The 21,772-nt window shown below is 38.0% G+C and overlaps 1 protein-coding gene across 1 annotated transcript; it reads left to right on the top strand.

Moving 5' to 3' along the window:
- The first annotated feature begins 741 nt into the window (after positions 1–741).
- On the top strand, positions 742–20,458 carry LOC139126034 (uncharacterized). Its single transcript, XM_070692100.1, has 8 exons — positions 742–915; positions 10,006–10,407; positions 10,725–10,877; positions 11,029–11,108; positions 12,103–12,247; positions 13,179–13,301; positions 16,565–16,965; positions 17,463–20,458. The coding sequence occupies exons 2-8, from the start codon at positions 10,026–10,028 to the stop codon at positions 17,475–17,477; spliced, it is 1,299 nt and encodes a 432-aa protein (XP_070548201.1). The 5' UTR covers positions 742–915; positions 10,006–10,025; the 3' UTR covers positions 17,478–20,458.
- The last annotated feature ends 1,314 nt before the right edge of the window (positions 20,459–21,772 follow it).

The following is a 21,772-nucleotide window of genomic DNA, read 5'->3' as shown; positions in this document are numbered from 1 at the left end:
CAACACATGTCAACTTTGTTTTATCCAATCATGGGTTATTTTTTTTATACTTTCGTTCAACAAGGTGTCAAAACGCGTCAATGTTTTCCTGCCAAAGTTAACTTGCACTGCACTAAAATTACAAATAAAACTTTCGGCGTGCAAACAAGGCTCTAAAACTCGGCAAATCGTGGTATAACACGGTCAGCGAACTCGTAGTCGGCGGTTTACGGAATTTAACGGTACAGTTTGCCATAAAACTCCTCGGCCCTGCGGGCCTCGGAGTTTTACTGGCAAACTGTACCGTTAAATTCCGTAAACCGCCTCCTACTCGTCCGCTTACCTATTGGTATATACAGTGAACAATGAAGTTAAACGAGGATAGTGATAAAAAATTTATCGATGGCTAAAGGATTCATCTCCCATCTGCAACTTTATTTAACGACGTGCAGTTAATTGATTGTGTAGAAAATGAAATTATCGACTATAACAAGCATAGATCCTTATGCCAAGTAAAATCCAGCAAGACTAGTCTATAAGGTAGACCCACATGGCCTTATGATATAAAAAGTTTTAACGGTATTAAATGTTGTTGTTGCTTTCGATGTTTTGATCGTGGTACAGTTGTGGGCGTTATCATAACCGGAAGGCGCGAACAGTTTTGCTTTTTGAACAAATCGACTGGCCCTCATAAATCTTTCCTCTGGGCACATGACCCTATACTTTGTAATAAATAAATAGGATCGGAGTCAACGCTCAAACGGCAAATGAGTTCCTCGTCACCAAGGAAGATGGACTTCTTACTGCTGGTCTCGGTCATCCTGTGCGTCTGTAATTTCAACCCGCCAACACTTTGCCGTCTGAAACCGTGAAACAACAAGCAACTTTGAGATGCCTTTACCCAAATCAGAAGAATTTGTAGAGGCTGACTATTTGGTAAGAATGAATATCTTATCAATAGACGATGTTCCGCTGATTGCGAGATCTCGCGAGACTTTGATACATGCCCGTAGAAACAGGTTTCCAGCTTAGTAATACAAGTCAAACTTTGTATGGAACTAGAAAAAGTGCAGAACTGAGAAAGATGATATTGCAACTTCATATATTTTATGCAGTGTTTAACGTAATTAGCGACTTGTCCTGTTTTACGCAGTTTGTCCTGTGTTGCGAGAACACGTCCACTGCGAACCACATATTCTCGCGATATCTCGGAATGTCTCGCGCGGTTCGGAACATGGTCTATTGTTTCATAACGAAAGGATTGCATTGCGAGATTAAGGGGCTTTAATATTTTGTCTTTTGTGCACCACCGTGTGTTGTTTGGATTTGGATATTTATGAATTTGAAAGCAAACACATACTGACGAAGGCAAGTATTCATATTTCAAAAACTTCAAATCATTCAGATAAATTCATCTGCAAAAATGTGTTAACGGTTTTCTCGACTGCACTGCATCAGATAATTCTGTTACAAATAATTGAATTTTGATAACAATCGTCGAGTACTCTTCCAACCGACAAGTATTTCGACCCGAACTTTCAGCTGCTAACACGATTTGACGGCTGACTTGCGAAGTGTTTACAAAGTTATTCCTGATCGGTCTATTGTCACTTTTCACTGCAACTTTGGAAGTCTATTGGTATTATTCAGTTATAAAGGTAAGATGATGCTTGATCGTAAATCCCAAGGCAGGCCCTAAATTGATGAAACCCGTGCCATTGAGACAAAATGCAACAGTTACTCCAAGACAGCTTTTCAAACCAACCAAGTCGTGACAATGCTTGTGCTTTTCTACAAGGTCTATGGACCCAGTTTTAATAGTGAATCTTTAATCTCCCAGTCTAGTGGTTACGTTCAGAATATAGATAACTGATAGTGTGTAAAGTTACTCATTTTAAATCTTGCATGTTGACCTCTTAAAATGTCCAACATTTAGCGTAGATGCCAAAATATCCAAAATTTTCCAACTGACATGCAAGATATCAAGTTCAAATTATAAAATTATTTGTGTTAAAAATGCCTTTGACGAAGACTGCGCTTACAACGTCAGGGATTTGAAATTTTACGAACGGTAAAATAATAATAGGTCGAAAGAAAATTTACAATTTCTGGCGTACCCATCGACAGCTTTACCGATTCATTACGACAGACCTTGATGTCTTGGGTCTGCCTACACGCAATAAGCTTCTCAAAGCCGTACCTGAGGAAAGCAGGGGGAACTACCCCCACCCCAGTATTTTAGCAGTAAAACATTCATTATTTGACGAGTTGTATTCAATCAAACACAGTTGTGTACAATAACATGGTCAAATACAAGCGATACGCGCGTAAGTGTCAATGCAACGTATAAAACGTGATGGCAGTCCCGCTTCAGTTTCACCACATTTCCGTATTCGCGCGTTTGATACAGATGTGTAAAGGCGTGTGGGCCGTAGCTACAGCTATATGTTCCACAGTGTCATTAAATTTCATAAAAGTTGAAAATATCAGGTCACAAGTATGTCCGAAATGAACATCACGGAGAATTGTCATATCCAGCAATCTATTTTGACTTTTGTCAATAAGCAGACAGGGCCAGGGCCGAAACAATTCATGTACAGATTCTTCCCTGTGCTAATAATATGGACTCGTAATTTGGCACGGTTGTTTTAAAATATACGAAATACATTCAAAACTCCGAGTCACTTTATTCAAGGAAATCCAACTGGAAAAAATTATTAAGCTAAGCAGGTAATTAGAAATTCAACTACGAAGTTTTACTTGTACAATAATATTCACTATCTTTTTTCATCATTTATGAGAGGTTATCTTTTGACCGTTTTCATGGAAAACATGCTAAAGCAACTCAGATAATTAAAAAAACGGCTAGGAACACCAAGATATTGAACCAATCAGTTTGATCTGAGGACTTACAACTACTATTGTTTTACACAACGGTCCCAATGGATTGTGTTTTCACTTTGTTTTGAAATTTGTTTATAACGAGTCCTAATTAGAATTTGAAAAAAACCACCAAGATCATAATGAACATGTTTATAGTCATGATAGCCATAGAGGATAGACGCCAGATCAAAGTCATTGGAGTTTGATTATTATTAACTTTGGCAACAAATACTGAACTCAAAATGTTTTTGTTTTTTGTTTTTTTGTTTTAATTGGCATCAGACGTTTACTTTACATCACACATTTACTTTATAATTGTTAAAGCTTAGTTTTCGCAATGACCAGGATGTATATTCAGCAAATACGTAGACATAGTAATTGACAAATACCGTGTTGTTTGCTTATTAAATGCAAATAATATGCAAAATATGTAAATTTATTTAAACTACCTAACATCCTACCGAAGTTAAGTTCTGCCCCATGGTAATTTAATCAGGCTACGGCCCTGCTTTCTATCAACTGACAACCCTTCTCACTGACAACGGAGATTCGCATCTTGTAACAACAGTCGTCAAGGTTAGCCAAGCTCTAGTCAGTCACTCTGCTGCGAAGACAGTTCTTCACGTTAACGAAGCAGTCCATATTAACCCTTTGAGTGCTGTAATTTTTTTCTCCAAAATTTTAGTGCAACATTTTAACAATTTTTATGAATTTTTCTGTAATGTTTTTGATTATTTTGACCAAACGGACATCATATTTCATTAGCTAGAGGTTTTCATCAAAATTTTGGCAAAAATCTGAAAAAGATTGACTGGTGTACATTTTATAAAGGCAACAAAAGTTGACCTTAGCGCTCAAAGGGTAAAGCGATATTGGTCACTCTAAAGTTCAGCGTACGATTCAGGAAACGAGCTTCCGTTACTTCGAAATCAAGTCGTTTTTAATGTGCTGATTTTGGTCCGTCGTCTAGGGTCCAATTATGACTGACCTATAGCTTAAGGCAATCATGGACTGAATAGGTGACTTGAATTGTCTAACAAATCGCTATTGAGGTCGTCGCTATCCTTGCACATACCGGGTCAGTGGTAACGGGCAAGCGTGAGGTACGTGCTCATTCGTCACAAGTTTATGTGACGATAATTCTACATGGTAAACTATCCGTAAGTTGTCAGTCGTCTACAAAGGCGTAGTCCATAAAAGTCTCGGCCAACTTAGTTTCCTACAGAAGTCAGCAGCGTCACGAGTGATACATCTCTTTTCTCCGTTTCAACATCTGGACATTGTACAATTCAACTCACAACGTGTCAAAAACTACCAATTGTCATGAATTTGACATGCATGTACAATTACATACATGTGAATCGGGAACAGTTAAGAGCGGTCCCAAGCTAAAAATAGTTGAAACTTAAAACAGGATGACACAGATCTGTAATGAGAGACCCTGGAGGTCGAAACTCAAACCTGTTATGACGTCACTAGCCACTAGCCAGCAGCTATGAAAAGAATACTAACTCAACGGAAAACAAAACTTTATTCCAGAGTCAAGAAAAGAAAACTAGTTAACATGATTATTCTAACAATACCTAACTTTATTGTACCTAACAATACCCAGCTGCATAATGCAGAGTAATTGTCACAGTACGGAGAACATACGGAAACGGACCAAAAATTATAGGTCATATTGTGAATTGTTTCAGGAAGTCACGCATTCGTATACTAAGTAGGGTGTCTTCATAGCTTGGGTCTTCATGGGTCAAGGAAGGAGTCTTTGTCAGTCATAATGACTGTGTTACTTTATAAATCATTACCAACAAAAACTTGTATCAAAATCACAATGTTGCAGATTTTGTCACAATTTGAACAAAGAAGATATATATCATCACTAAGTACTTTCAGTTCAAATTTCAAAGCAATGGGACTAGCAGTTCTAAAGAAGTTTTTGACTGAGAAAAAACTAGAAAATATCATTCAAAGATACAATCTTAAAAGTTTAACATATGCAAAGTTACCCTAATATGAACATATAAGTTCACCCCTAGGAGCGTGCATACCAAGTTTCCAAAGCAATCGCACAAGCTATATCAGTGAAGGGGATTTTTTGATCAAAAATAGGGAAATTGCCCTTAAAATGAATATTTGAATTTCTCCCAAAAATTTGAACTAACTTATTACGTCACCAGCAAGATCATGCATAGCAAATTTTAAAGCAATCCGATGAACAACGTAAGAGAAGAAGATTTTTTGAAAAAAACTTGGAATTACCCACAAAAAACAAAAATATATAAACAATTCACCAAATTTTACCGATCTGACAGAAGCCAACCCTACGATAATGCATGCCAATTTCCAAAGTAATTGAAGAAGCGGTTTCAGGGAAGAAGATATTTTGACCACAAAAACAGGAGAAATGGCCGCAAAGATACAACTATGAAAATTTCACTACAATTGGACCACATCTAACTAAAGTTAGCTTACGAAACCAATGTTTCAACCTAATGTGGCGTAAATTGTAGAATTTTAGGAACTTAGCAGGTTTTTGCCTTTATACTCATTTGCATATTTTGATACTTACATGTTAATTTCAAAAAATTGACATCTCCACCTCTGGGTGCATACTATGAGGTTATCCCTCGATATCACCTCTTGGTGGGGTCGTATTGCTGCGAGTGCGGTTATGGGCCGCATCACATGAGTCGAAGACGAGTGTGATGCGGCCCACAACCGCACGAGCAGCAATACGACCCTACCAAGAGGTGATATCGAGGGATAACCTCTTTATCATATACCTATGCCCATGTTATTGAATGAATAAATCTCGCATATTAAAATATGATACGTTTCACTGTGGTTTTTCTTGATGGACTACATTTGTTTGCGTCATCTTGCTAAGGCGGATTGAAATACTAGCGTCTGACGTAATCTATCAGCTGGCTCATTGCCAATTATTTTACGGTTGAGCAGAGAAATGCTTGAACTCTGTCATCAAACATGTAGGATATCTACCGAATCGGTACGGTACATGCAAGTGTTGTGTTTGGTATTATTTTCCAGAACGCATTTACCATGAATACACGATATTTTTCAAAGTTGTGCTTTTGAATTTGACGGTCCTCCGACATGTCCGATTTGCTTGTCGTCTGCGCGTCTGTGCTTATGCGGATGGAACAGCTGGTCTGTCATCGATCTGTCAGTGCCCGTACGGTGTGATGCATGCTCTGCTCTTTAATTTGTTCGAATTGGTAGCACTACTTGCAGGTTAATCCGATATCGACACGTGTTTTATTTAGTTACCCCGCATTTCCCTATTCTCTAAAACCCTGCCACTTTTGGAGATCGGACATGATATCGTAGTCAAAATCATAGACGGGCACCATAGTTTGTTTTGATTAGGGCGCCACCATGTAAGTAGTTCGGTATGCAAATCAACAGGCCGTATCAGGCTTTGTTATGTAAATCAACAGGTCGTATAACTTTTTCATATGCAAATATTCAATTGAATGAAAGAAAGACGCGCTGATCATTCCTTTCATATGCAAATCAACAAGGCGTATCACTGTATTGACATGCAAATCAACATGATAAATCATGTCACTGAACTCAGTACAGACACAATACAGGGCATAGGTATATGATAATGTACAATAAATACTAAGATGGTAGGTGATATGGTTTTGGACTTTTTGATTTAAACGAAATTACATAGTTTTACATACATACATACATACATACATACATACATACATACATACATACAGACAGACAGACAGACAAACAGACGCCTCCGACTGACCATATAAGCTCTCCCTCTGACACTCTCCTCCGCATGTTCCCCCACCTGTACTTTCAAATTCTGCCCAGTCAGAGATCCTAGTGAAAATCCTAACATGATACCCTTCCAAATTAAACAATATTATATAGCTCGATAGTGGTTTTACATCTACATTTTTTTCTGACTTTGAATTTCATTTTGTTGGTTTCACCTTTTTCAACCGTTATGAGATAGCCGATGATAGTCTAGCAGGTGACACCAGGATTAGAAAGGTCTTTACTACAGACCTTTTCCAGGTTATACCGCTATGCATCACTGGGACTGCACCAAACGTCGTGTACACATTCAAAACAACAAACACAAGCATAGTGCTTTTGTGTTGTACAACGGTTTGTTATACGACAATGACACAAATTTGCAATGCCAAAAAATGTATTGTGCATTGTTCATCCATCGGCGACGAAAATGCAGGTCAGGGTGTAACCTGCCATAGTGTGCTATTAGTAACATTCTCTGCGTCAAAGTTATATGAGTAACGTACGCGTCGTATTCTCACATTCCCGGCCGCTGGGAGTGCGGAATCGCCAGTGTGGGAAAAATCGATCCCACACTCTCAGAAACCGTCCCACACTCTGCAGTAAATATTACACGAGCTCTGATTGGATGATAAACAGTCTGTTTTGTTCCACGCCCAAAATGTTATCCAATGGCACGACGAGTAACACATGGACTAGATCTACAAAAGTAAGCAGGTCAAAGTACAGTGGAAGACGACAGAGTTGTCACGATTTTTGATAATATTGTACGTGTCCAATATGAATTTCACGCATTTTGTGGTCATGTGAGAAAAATAATCTCACACACCAAGCACCTGTTGGGGATATTTTGTCTCACACGAGCCGCAGGCGAGTGTGAGACAAAATATCCCCAACTCGTGTGAGAAATCTGATCCCAGGTCCTTGGGGGTGTGAGATTCTATTATTCAGCTTGAGCGGAGATACCCCTATTTGCATATTTATATTAGAATTTCGTTCAAATGGAAGTGATGAGGGCGCTGTTCTACTTGACCGTTAGTGTGATTTTTCCTGTTTTTTGGGGGGCAATTTCAGCCCTTTTTTTCCCAAAAAACGATGTCAGAGACGTTTCTATGGTCATATAAAGCAGTTAAGTTTGTGCCTATGAATTTTTATCAACTTCTACGGCTTACTTTTGGTGCTATGTGTGTATTGTCGATCTATGGCCCGCTAAACATAGGCCTACTTTTGGGCTGCCGCAACTACATGCACAGCTGATTCTTGTGAATATTTTTACATAGTTAGACAGTCTAATCATTATTTAAGCCCCCTAACTTAGTTTTATTCTTGTTCATGCCCTGCAAATCACTGCTTTGGCCTCGGAGGTCGTACACCGTCCCGCCATCAGAAGACAAGATGGCCGCTTAAAGTGAGGAAAGTGTTGCACTCCGCTGACGCCTTGCTCACGTTTACAAATTGTTTAGGCCCAAAGATTGCACAATATCACATATTTTACTGTTGTCGATCCAACTTATGTTATATTTATATTTGATGCTTGGGTTACAATTTCGCGGTAGTCCTCGTAGGCATTGGCTACCAATATTCCATTGGGTAACCGGAGAAGTCGGGCAGTTGCGAACTCGGCCATCGCCAGCGCCGATGGTGCCGACCAACTCGGCCAGTGCAGTGGGACTCGGCCAGGAGAAGTCTGCCACTCGCAACAAAGCAATATGATTGCATACGCATTCTCTTCACAGTTGAATATGCCAAACAATTTTAACTTTTTACTACCATAGTTTTTGTTATTTTGTCGGTTTAATACTACCGGGTACTACGAACATTCAGAAAACAACTCAAGTCGAAGAGCTCCCACGTCCACCCTGCAAAACATGTACGGTCTGCCTCCGTGTTTCTGCAGATCGCGCGCGTACCGTATTAAAGTTCAGGCAAACATTATGCCATTTCTTCAGTAAAATTCATGGCTTGATGACTCTTAACTAAGTTGCTTCGCCATCTCCTATGACTTTTTAACGAACTTCAAGTGTAAGTATGACGAAGACTGCAAAACTCGCTACCACGATCGCGATACACCGCCATCTTAATTTTAACCAATGTGTGTATATCATACGTGCGTTGAACTGTGATCTGTGAAGTTTGCAAACATCTTATGAATGACATTTATTTAGATCGCTTTCGTATATAACTTAAGTGAGACTTCAAAAAAAGAAACACTAATATGGAGTATATATTCTAATAGGGTGCATACTGTACTGGCCGACTTCTCTTCGGTCATTGTCAACTGTCAGTGTCTGTCTGTTTGGAGTCGATGCAGGATGTGGTGGTCGGACATTCCCACGCCTGATTTTACTGACCCCTCAGCCTTTCAAGATAATAATATCGTTGTAAGAGTGGATTTGAGTGACCGTGATTTGTCACAGTTTTCCTTTTCACTGGTAACGGGTAGTATATCACTGTTCAGTTACCATGTTTCAACTCGTCAATGTTGACTGAAGTCCGATAGCATAAAGGCGAGTTTCAGTGCCATAGCGTTGTACGCTGTACACGCGTACACTGGGCTGTACGATCGGCCTTGTACGGTAACACTAACAGCGCATACATGGCATCATGAAATCATGCCGCAAATATAGGCGCACTGTCAGAAATTCACGAAACTTGTCACAAGCGTTGTTCAATAGCAAGTGGTTTGACACAACAAGTATTATTTTTGTTCAAGACCTGTATCAGTGTGTTTCGGGTCACAGTCTAAAATAGCACACAGCTGAGAGGTATAAACCATCATTGCAACGTACGAATTCAGTTGTCAATTATCATTAGTATTTATTTCTATCATGCATAGATACGATGAAATTACTCTCAAAAGTGTACATTACCTCATAGCATGTTCAATTTCGCATTAAATAATCATATTTGTGAGCTTTCGAGCCCATTTTCACGACCAAGTCGCTCGAACGACGTGTATTCCGACATATTGCTTGTTTACATTCAGAACGAGGCTCTGCAGCCTATTGAATTATGCAAATTTCTATACGTCCGCTCAAGCTGTATTCCCTAGCGCGCACTGCGTCATGGAACCAGTAAAAGAACTATCGCTGTATGTATGTATTTTTGTAAATGTACAAATAAATGCATTGATATTTAACTTTTCTAAGTTGGGGGGGGGGGACAGTTTCGGAGTTTAGGATGAACTTCCTCTTAACCCCCCCCCCCCTACCATAAATATTGACGACGCAATATTAAACATTGATTAAATTACTGTACTTAATACTGTGTTTGTCAATATGAGGATTTTTCGAATTCTGACCATTAACATTTACATTAAATTCTTTCTCTGAATTATAGCAGAGCTTACAGAAACACCCATGATCGTCAACACAACGACACAAAGCCAGATGTTCAACTGTACTGAAAGATTCGATTTATCAGCAGGTGACAGGGTGACAGTCACCACTCGAAACTTCGCGGATCAGAATTACAGCGGACTAAACTGTCTGTGGACATTTTCCGTTCCTGATGACGTTACTTTGATGGTTGAGTTTCGTAGCTCTGAAACCGAAGCAACGTACGGTTTCCTGTCGGCTGGACTTGGACTTGAACCGGAGACTGGAACCACCTTAATATCAAGGCATTCTGGTTACCAATCACCATGGCCATTCATAGGGTCGCAAAGTGTGTGGATGAGCTTTACATCAGACAGGACGGTACCAACTTTGGGATTCGAAGCAACTATATCTGCGCACAAAGGTAGATATCTAACTTGATTCACTGCTACATGTTTAGCAGGTATTCCATTCGGGGAGTTTCAAAACTTTACAAAGAATGATGCTTCAATAAATATTTGGAATCTACTTTATAAGTATGAAAGAAAAATATGATAAGAAAGAACTACGTATTTGGGCGTGTGCTGAAGTGACCTGTTCATCAGAGGGGCAATGAGGTGTGTATTGAGTAATACTGTTCACACGTGCTATATTGAACCGTGTATGGCGGGAAAATGATGTGTGTAGTTAGGAATAATGTTCAGCTGTATAGCGGAAAAACACATTTTCCTTTACTTTCAGGTTGTCCTTATCCCTGGGATTACTTCAATGGACAATGTTACTATATTCAGCCAAATGCATTCTTCAGTTGGCTGAAAGCATATGACAATTGCCATCACATAGGTGGTCGACTTGCTATCATCCGTGACGCGTCTGTGAACAATTACATAAATGGTAAGGTCACAAGTCACTATATTTGGGGTGATGAGGGGGCCTTTCGTATTGTTAGTCAAGCTCAGCAATGCATGTGCTCTTGTTTGTCGTTTACGACATCACTAATCACGCAATATTGATTATTTGTATTGTACCAATCCCTTTTTTCTAGCTTTTACCAATGCCGCGGTATGGATTGGTCTAAACGACAGAAGTTCCGAAGGACACTGGGAGTGGATAGATGGAACACCTGTAAGCATATTTTTGTGCATCTAGGTATTATAAATTTTACTCCCTGAAACAAATTAGCTGTAAAAGCTATACCAATTTAGAGCCAAAACTGCGTGGCAGACCATCATAAAATGTAAGAAAAGCAAATTCAGTAATTACAGTACTTATTCATTTTAATATTCACACGTAATACCTATTAGCTAACCAGAATGGTTTAAACAATGATATGAAATACAGTCCTTCCATGGTATTTCAGCACAGATTGATCCTATGCTATTGTAATTGGACGAAACAATTGACTCGTTGCCAAGGACTTTTGAATGATCACTAGAACTACAACAAAGCTTATACCTCGAGTTGTAGTCATTAAGGAATATCATTGCACTTTAGAACCTGTTACTATGGAAAAGAATATTACAAATTCACGAGATCTTGATCTACGAATACAGAAAAAACAGTGTATGACTTTCATAGACAAAAAAGCTAACCAATTCGGAATTGGTATCGTCATCTGTAAACGAACATCATATAGCAGACTTCTCACCCCAAATTTCAAGTATAGTGTAGGACTAGGCTATATCCGTTTAATATAGCTTAAAACAAGAGAAAAAGAATGCCTTAGATGTATCCTATCGAAAGAAAACTTGGTAACAGATTGAAAAAAGACCACACTTTACAAATTGAAAAGATTTCTCACATATCAAACGAACTTGATTTACAGTTGACAATTACCCTGTTTTTCAGGTTTTTGTGGTTTAAATACTTCAGGTAGTGGAAAATATCTATGTCTGTAATATATTTATTACCGTTATCTCTATATACTCCCTCACGCCTTTCTGTCATTTAACCATTTATTTTTTGCCTCTGTGTTGCTAGTTAATCGTCAAAACGGCTTTTAAAATACAGACTTACTCTTCAAACAAAGTACTTCAACTTCCATTAGCAGAATAGTACATTTTCTTTGAGATGTACGCTTCACAAGATTAAGATAATCAGTAGAGTGATATTTATACAGGTGAATTACACGAACTGGAATACTGGTGAACCAAATAATCAAACCGGCAAGGAAAATTGTGGACAAATGCAAAAGGGAACGGGTGGACAGTGGAGCGACGCCCACTGCTCTAAATTCAGTGGCTTCGTTTGTGAAAATACGATAGGTAAACTAGATTTTTTTCAAACCAATCAAAGGTGTTCATATGGGTCATTTAAAGCAGCAGGGGGGGGGGGGTATTCTTACTGAAGGTGGAGCTGCACTGCCAACACATTTTTTTTCAAAAGAATATTTCTCATACAAGATTTCATGAAAACCCCCTCATACTATATATATTCAAAAAGCAGAGAATCTAAAGTTAAGTGTGGTAGCAATAGTTTACTCAAATAATGAAGGGGTGTACTTTTATGGTAAAAACCCCAATTTTGGTATTAATGGTAAAAATTAATTTAAGTCAAAAACTTGATACTATTTTAAGAAATGCAATATTTCACTTCAAACAAGAGTATATGTAGAAAATACGATCATTTTATTTTGCATTGTCTATCCCCATTGTAAAATAGCATGGGTTGAAAGACTGACAATCAAAATGATAAAAAACGTGATTAGCATAATTAAAATTCCTCTTATTCAAAATGTAAGAATTTTACTGCCAAACAAAATAGTCGTTTTGGTAAGTAACAGTTAAAAAACATAATGTGAAAATTTCAGAAAATTGGGAGGAAAAAGGCTAGGAAATCAGGTGATTTGCACACATTTGCATGAATTAACACTCTTAATCACGCAAATTACAATTGCTTAACAAGCCAAACGGTGAACTGAAACCAATATTTTCATATTGGGTTCACAAATTAATTACATTTGAATGAATATTTGCAAAAAATGCTTTTGAGCAAAATACTTTTGTGGTCGAAGGAATGGCTGTAATGCACAAGCTATGTACTTCTTATTGATGTATGACGAAACTAATTAGCCAAATGGATATCTACGTTCTATATAAGGACAGCAATATAATGTTCCAAATCAACAAAATGAAGTATTCGAACGTCTTTAAAGATGACTGGCCTTCTCAAAATGCTGTTTTACATCTCTTTCAGATGAAAACTGGAATCCTTGCCAATATGAAGAATATCACTGCGTAAATGGCAGATGCATTGTATCAAGATGGATGTGTGATGGCATGGACGATTGCGGAGACGGCTCTGATGAATCGGATTGTGGTGAGTTATTGTTATAATAAATGCGTTTATTATATGTGTGTACGACTGTATGTACGTGCGTACAGACATACACTTAACACGATTGGAACTAATTTGGGATAATTGGATGGTGAAGTAATGTCTGTTTGATCTGCAAATGTAAGCTCATCTGCTTTTCTTATTAAGTTACACATTTGTTTTATGAGTAATTTGTAATATCGCAACATTCAGCCATAGGGCACCTTACATCTTTGAGAAATTTGAAAAATATAAAAATCCAATTATCCCAAATTAGTTCCAATCGTGCTCTCTCGTAAATACCTCTATATGATCCTGAAACTTTAAAATTAACCTTCACCTTAATCACTAACTACAAAGGCAAACCCTAACCCTTGTCTAAATCAGGATTATGCAAGGGACATATGATCCTGGGATATTCTTCGATGAACTTATAGAATCTCACATCGCAATGTGTTGAGATTGAATATCTCTCATGAGTTGGAAAATTTCTGTCCGGCTCGTGTGATACAGCAATTTCCAAACGAGTGTGAGCTATTCCATCCAGTCCACTTAGGCTGTATTCGCAAACACCTCTGGGAGGGGATTTCAAGGGAATTAAAAAAAATTACTAAATGCCAGGGGGGGTTGTCTGAAAAAATGACATTGCAAAAGGGGGAGACTTGAAAATGTATTCAATATAAATTCCTTTTCAAATACCTTCTGGCACTTTCATTTCCTGCCATTTCCATTTTTGCCGCGCACTTCGGACAAAAGTTTTAGGTTACATTAAAAATTTATTGATGATCTAAACAGCTACCGTTAGGCAATTACATTCTCGCAAGCCAGAGCATAATTTCCGCTCCGCTGACCTAGCGCTAAGCTGTTGCCGTAAAGAGGCACGTAGTTTACGACGATGTTAGGCAAGAGATCGGTTGTCACGATTTCAACTTACCCAACTCCTCTGTCGTGCAAAACTGTTCTTGATGATAACTAAAAGTTTCAACTTAGCCTTTAAATAACAGTTCGGGCAATAACTTATTTGATAACATGATAACATGCTCCCATTGACAATACATTGGGTCTAGGTCAGTGTCAAACGTTCATCTCGCCGTATGTACATTTTTATTTTTTTAGGACTTTGACAGAATAAACACTCTATTTAGTATAGTGCATAGTGTCATGCATAGTGTCACCAATAATAAATGAAAGCTTCAGGTCAAATAAGCTTTGAATAACAATTTAGGAGATGATAAGCTACCGGTATGTGGTATAGGTAATTTCCCAAAAGACTACTTTGTCTAGTGAATCAAGATTTCAGTGAAATTCCAAAATCAAATATCTTGCTCACACATGCACTTTTATCGACCTTATATCAATTATCAAACTTCTATAAATACACGTATTTAGCTAATTTTGTATTTTAAAAAAATAATTAATTGTTCCTCATAGACTACAGTGTAAAGTGGATCAAAATTTCAGTGAAATTCAAAAATCATTTTTCTTGTACACACATGCACTTGTAACCACCCTCTTCTAATCTAGTAAAATTATGCCAATTATTCAGGGTGCATATATACTGCGAGTTTTATATTGGGAAAATATTATTCAAAGTTCTGTCAAGGATTCCCATGTATAGTGGATCAACATTTTCCGATCAAAATTTCAGTGAAATTCAAAAATCATTTTTCTTGTACACACATGCACTTGTAACCATCCTCTTCTAATCTAGTAAAATTATGCCAATTATTCAGGGTGCATATATACTGCGAGTTTTATATTGGGAAAATATTATTCAAAGTTCTATCAAGGATTCCCATGTATAGTGGATCAACATTTTCGGCGAAATTTCAAAATTAACTTTCTTGCACATATGTGCACTTGTAAACACCCCATGCTAATGAAGTACATTTATAGCGGATATTGCTAGTTTTATATTTGAAAATACGCGCTCATAGTTTTCTCATAGACTACAATGTATAGTGAATCAACATTATCGATGAAATCCAAAAATCAAAATAATGTTTTGTGCACACAAAATCTTTTTACCTGCCCCTTCAAGCAAAGACATTTACATGAATTATCAAACACATATAAATGTAGAGATATAACTTGTTTTGTGGGGAAAATGATAATAGTTTGCCCAATAGACTCCCATGTGTTATGAGTTGATATTTTTGGACGAATCACTATATCGGCCACATTTTGCCTTCCTCTGAGGCGGGAAAGGGACTTCAAAATAATCGCAAGTCAGAAGGCGGGGACTTGAGCACATTGTGAGTTTGTAAGGGGGATAAGGAAAAATCTGAGAACTTTTTGTGGAATGTCCCGGCTCCCTTCCTCCAGAGATGTTTTTGAATACAGCTTTAGGCATGGGATTATTTTTCTCACGTCCCTTCAATGCTTCAAAATGCATTTTTTATCGTATTTATTGTAGACAACACCATTGTCATCAATAGTTTTCTTTGATTTACATCATTCCCTTCCCTAAAACGCATTTTACATCCAATCTTATATAATGCTATACGAAACATGTTTATACAGATGGAAGTTTTTTTTCACTGCTCTAACAGGACATAGTGTTAATAATTTGATGATGTATAAGTAAAATATCCACATGTCATCGTGCTTTGCTTAATCTTCATAGGCATTTGTAACCAGCGGGGAGTGGACAAACCCATTGACTTGGAAGCGTCTCGTCTGCGCACGCTATAGTTCTTGTTGTACAGCACGCTACTGCCAAATAGTCAGATAGTACGCGCGGCTAGGGTGCGGGGTCATGAGTATTCATCAAACGAAAATATATTTAACTTGCGCGACAATACAAAGTTTGAGAATAAATCGATGCTATACCAGTGTTTTCACACTGCACTCCCAGCGTAATAGGGACGTGAGAAAAAATAGTCATGTACTCTCAACGCCAATTTACAAGCACTGTGGGATTGCAATGTCAGCGACTAATATGTTATTCTTGTATGTGATATACTAGCATGTGCATCACTTAGCCGCTTGCGACTTCCTTCGCGGCCAGCTGCGCAAGATATTACTCATAGCTAACGTTACGACATCTTTATAAAGTGGTCAACAGGTTCAAAGCTTTAATGTTGAGATGAACTTTTTTGAGCAAATTATTGGAAACACGAAAAATTAATATTATAAAATAATTGATAAACCATATAATTTCAAGTCCGGCATGTCACATCAGATGTCAGGCTTCATTATTGGATGTATCTTGCCTGACGTCAATTTATGGACATTATCAATCAAACCATTCCTTTCTTTAACAGTGTTCGCCACAGATACGTTGGTGATCGTCAGTCCAACAATACAAGGGAAGGTGTTTAACTGTACCGAAAGATTCGATTTATCAGCCGGAGAAACCATGGTACTGTCCACTCCGAACTTTCCGGACCAGTATTACAGCGGGCTAAATTGTCTGTGGACATTTTCCGCTCCTAATGACGTCATGGTCAGTGTTGACTTCAAAACCTTTGAAACCGAAACAAACTACGATTTCGTGTCGGCTGGGCGTGGCCTTGAACCGGAAACTGGAACTACTTTAATCTCAATGCATTCCGGTAGTGAATTACCAAAGCCGTTCATAGGGTCGCCGAGTGTATGGATAAGCTTTACGTCCGATGGATCGATGGAAACTCATGGTTTCAAAGCAATTATATCTACAAACAAGGTAAACACGAGAATATGTCCATTGTTGTATTCAGTCGTATATAATTACCTTATGAGACAACTTTCCGTACACACCCTTATCAACTTTCCGTACACACATACATCAACATACATACATACATACATACATACATACATACATACATACATACATACATACATACACATGCATAAATCAGTGGATTGTACAACGGATTATAAATGCAAAAACGTGGACAAAGAAGCACGCTGAGACTCTGATTATTTCGTCTTGACTTAGATGTATTTCTTGCGTACGACCTTTTGTTCTGTAACTAGAGCTTCTTCAGGTACAAGTACATCTCAAAAGAGAGATAAAATGTAAGATCTCAGTATACTGATCAATTGCGAGATAACAGTGAAATTTAATCGAAATTTAATCGAAATTTAATCGCCTTTCATAACTTTTTCACAACGAAACGAATAGTACCGTTTGTCTTAATTCAGGCATTCTAAATTGTATTGTCCATTTCTCTTCAGGGACACATCCATTGACAACCGTTTGCCAAGTGTATAGCATCGCATATCATCGTAGTTTCAGCTCAATGGCTCCCTCCCGCAGACACTCCGTCGACATCGAATCGCCAAATTACCCAACAATAGTCTTGAATGGTCATGGATTATATCGACCACCGGGGACGCGTGCTTCGGGTTTCTTTCGAGTCTTTTAACACCGAAGTACAAGACGACACTCTTGAAGTATGAGGTGGACTAAGTCCTAAAGACACAACTCCGTCAATTTTCCGGATCAAGCCTATCCAATCACGACATTCGACATATGGATCACTTTTCGATCGGACTGTTAGGTGAACAGGAGCGAATTTCAACTAACTGTGACAGCTTGTCGGGACTAGTATTCGTACACTTTTATAGTATGTAACTACGAAACCTGCTCGATTTTACGTATTTTTTACGACGCCACACGGTGCTTGAATTAACAATCATTCTTGTATGTATTCTGATAACGTCTGTATTTTATAAAAGATAAGTCGCAGTGTCTGTTGATATACTTGCAAGATCTTGAAGACACAAATCCGTGTTGAGTACCGATCAATACTTGAATTCCTAGAGCTTTACTGCGTGTGCTTTTAATCGTGATATATGAAATTCCAAATACTCTATAGTTTTCATTATACGCAGAGAAAGACCACATTATATTTGAACAGTGTTATTTTTAATTTTTTAAACATTACAGGTACCATAAACACTTGTCTTCTTCTAATCTAGATAGAAAAGGTGCAAATGGAAAACAATCGTTTCAACACTTTGAATGTGCAGGAAAATTTATGAATTTGTAGAATGGATATTATGCGTTGATGTGACTTGCTAAGGATACAATATTTGCTAAGCGTTACCGTATTCTTCTATAGTCTCAATATATAAATTACTGTCAGTAACATTTAAAGGGAGGAAGTCGTCGGACCTCTGCTCAAAGGTTGCCAGGGACCCCTACCACCGGTGTAAAACTGTCTGGAGTATGGTGGCGATTGATGAAATATTGCAGCAGCTATGTTGAATTGATGCATATAGATATCATGCATGGAACACATTGTTTGTAAACAAAGAAATCGCACACTGCCTCCATTTAACAAATTATACTGTTGAAGCAAAAATGGCGTCTAAGATATTAAATGAGAAACATTGCCAACTGGTTTTGTTCAGTCTAGATTGAGGTAATGATGCTGGGTGTTAATAGTGTAGGGATTTTTAAGGGGCAAGTCTCCAATTATGATGTATTGATAAGTTTGAATTATTTTCCTTGTGAATGCAAGTAAATCTTGCTCTACGTAAATATTTGTACCAGCCACTCTTTGCATGAAAACACAATAATCAACACTTTTAAGGTTAAGGGACAGTTGTTCGGTGTGTGCGCGGCTATAATGTCTTAACGACTGTGTTTGACAGTCAAATGGACATGTATATCGGAGAGAAAGTGGAACACTTGACGAGTGGGTGCCAGAATCATGTAAATGCAAATTCAACTTGAAGTCTGAGAACCATTCAGAATACTTATCAGAATACTTATCCCAAATAACTTTACAGCTCGTGTTAGAATTTCATCTTTCTCATCTATAGGAAAATGTTCGCGTTGGACGAACTCAGGCTGCAGCAGAAGCATTTCTTGAATTTTGCTGTTTTTGACATTGCATTAGTTTCGTTGCAACTTTTCTGGTGAATGACACATCTTCGCCAAACGTGCGGGAGCGCAACAGCTTTTTTGACCTTATTGAATGTCTTGCATCAGTGATTGACACTTTCATACCATCAAAGGTTAGATTTGATTATGTTTTTTTTCACATGTCTGTTTTTTTCCGTGCATACATAATGCCCGAAAACTCTGTAGTATTGAAAACACGAATTTGAACTTTAAACAGCAAGCAGCGTTAATGCTGGCTTGAATGTAAGCATTTATACTTTGCTTCGTTTGTACAAGTAAACCGTTACATCAACGGAACTTTTAATCGGATCATTTTTAAAGGTATACAGTCACCTGTAATCTAGATATGCCCATATATGGTCAAATGGGCGTTCCTTGGTATTCAAAATGCCCATGTGAGGGCGCTGTTTTTAAAAAGCGGCTACCCGCTTAAAATCTGTGATAGGTTAGATTTTCCCTTTCCATGGTAACTGTGGCAAAATTGGAACAGGTGACAGTATCCTTTAGTGTTCTTGTATGGTATTGTATTAAACGGTGTTTAGGATCAACAAACTTTGAAACTTAGAATACTGCAAGGATGGAAGTAGCTATTCAGTCGAAATATAACTCTCATAGTCTTTAACTTGATGGGTTATGACTATCAAATGTATTACTTACTCTAGAAGTTATTGTCAAGCTATTTTCTCTCATGTTTCTTCTTTCTTCATTTGTCGGAACTTTTATTATTCGGAAATTTAAGCTGTAGATTTGTTACCCATATTTGGTTCTGTCATGCTAGGATTATAACTCATCGATCGCGAACAGCTTGTAACCAGGAAATCTTGGACAAATGTTTCCTATTCACGTATACTTTACGTACAAAGGAAAAGATCAAAATGCTGTTTGTTTGTTTTTAATTACCAGTCTATGAACTGTACACAAGCTAGATGTAACGACTGTGAACTTTGTGAAACTGACCAATTTTCCTCTTTAATGAGATGTTTTTTCTGCATTCATCATGTATCTGTTTTTAGCGGATCGATTGTCATCTTAACATGAGAGAAAATGCCGAGAGAGTTTGACCGGTTGACCTCGCTGTTAATTTTATGCAGGAAATTACAATAACAATGCTTGGTCGAATGACGCAGTGCCTTGAGGGTGGGATCGCCAGTGGTATAGGGGGAGGAGTACCTTCCCGATGGTGATAAGTGGTGCGGATTACCGTCGCCTAGGTGACTGGCGTTGCAAATACCTGGACTGAACCCACGCGTGGACTGAACCATTTGGTTTTTTTTGGGTGTCGATGGTACTTTGACAATAAAAGTAAAGATGCACAGATATCGAGTTTATTGTCTTGTTTATGAGCGGCCAGTATTTCCAACAGCATGAATTACGTGCATTTGCCCTAGAAGAAATAAATAATTTCGAATAAAACATCGCGAATATAACCACATTCCTTAAGCTCGACGTACCCCAAAGAACCATGAAATCGCCCGACTTTCGATTGAAGAGATGAGTTTTGCCAAACCGCGTATACAGAAAAAGTGGCAGATGACTTTATTTTTAGAATCATAGACAGTATAGCGAGATGTAAAAAATGTGAAAGAGGCTCCCCATCTAACTATCCTAAATGTTTTTGTGTCGAGTTTGTGTTTGATTCGTTTCGAAAATGTGTTCCTACATTCTTATCCGATTGTGTGTGTTAATAAAAATGTTTGTTTCGCTTTGGATATTTGTAGAGAAGTTTGGATTAGTGTGTACGGTAATGTTTTGTTTGTGTGGGGAAAGCTTATGGCGAGACGCAGCCGGACCTATGTTGTTACAAAAGTTGATAGAGTCGCCCTTTGACGCTTGCGTTTCGAAACCCGGTTGTGGTTTCTCATCAGTCGCGGTGTAGATTCTTTCCTTAGTTTGTGTTTGTGAAAATTTATTTTAATGCATTTTAGTGGTCTTGCTTTTCGATTAGCGAGGCAAGTATATTAATTTTTGGTCACGTTGTGAGTCCGTTTGGTGGTTCGGTTTGTTTGTTCTGTGTTTCTTTACTTCGGTAAATTTTGTTTTGACTGGTGTGTCTTTTAGATTTTTGCGGAGGTTTGTGAATTTTTAGGCAATAAGTACCACTGGGGGTACGGATTTTATGTTTATTGGATCAAGATACTCACAAGTATCCTGGCTGATGTGCTTGTTCTCGTACATTTTGATTCATTCGTTTACTTTGTTTACTGTTTGTTCTGGCTTGTTGTGTATAATACTGAGTGTTGCGTAATTGCCTTTCGCATTCGAGTACGTAATCGTTTGTGTTGACAATGACGAAAACCCTTTTCGAGGGTTTTTTTCCCCGAAATTTGTCTATTGTTTGCAAGCTGGTTTATCGCGATTCTTTTAGCACGCGACATGTTTTGTTTCCTTGTTTGAAAGGGTATCTCTAGAAGTGCGAGTTTAGCAGCTTCAGATAGCTTTCAAGTTTTTGGTGTTTGTTGTTTGTGGAGCCCAATTTGACTTTTCTTTGAATTTGTGTTGTTGCGATTGTTTGTGTCTCACGATGTAGCGTAGTCACATTTTACGACTTTATTTGTTGAAATCCTGAGGTGGTTTTATTCTGTTTGGTTTTGTTGGCGTCCGAATTAATTTTAAGGCCTTTGCCTAGTACTAT

This window comes from Ptychodera flava (assembly GCF_041260155.1).
Source record: "Ptychodera flava strain L36383 chromosome 3 unlocalized genomic scaffold, AS_Pfla_20210202 Scaffold_26__1_contigs__length_13983176_pilon, whole genome shotgun sequence".
NCBI classification, from domain to species: Eukaryota; Metazoa; Hemichordata; class Enteropneusta; family Ptychoderidae; genus Ptychodera; species Ptychodera flava.
Note: the sequence above shows the minus strand (reverse complement) of the source record. Positions and strands in the feature narration are given on the sequence as shown.

Bases quoted from the DNA above. Each gene is read 5' to 3' on its own strand.
- LOC139126034 (XM_070692100.1), top strand. From the start codon at position 10,026: ATGATCGTCAACACAACGACACAAAGCCAGATGTTCAACTGTACTGAA. The intron at 10,408-10,724 runs GTAGATATCTAA...CTTTACTTTCAG, and splicing joins AACTATATCTGCGCACAAAG to GTTGTCCTTATCCCTGGGAT. The intron at 12,248-13,178 runs GTAAACTAGATT...CATCTCTTTCAG, and splicing joins CGTTTGTGAAAATACGATAG to ATGAAAACTGGAATCCTTGC.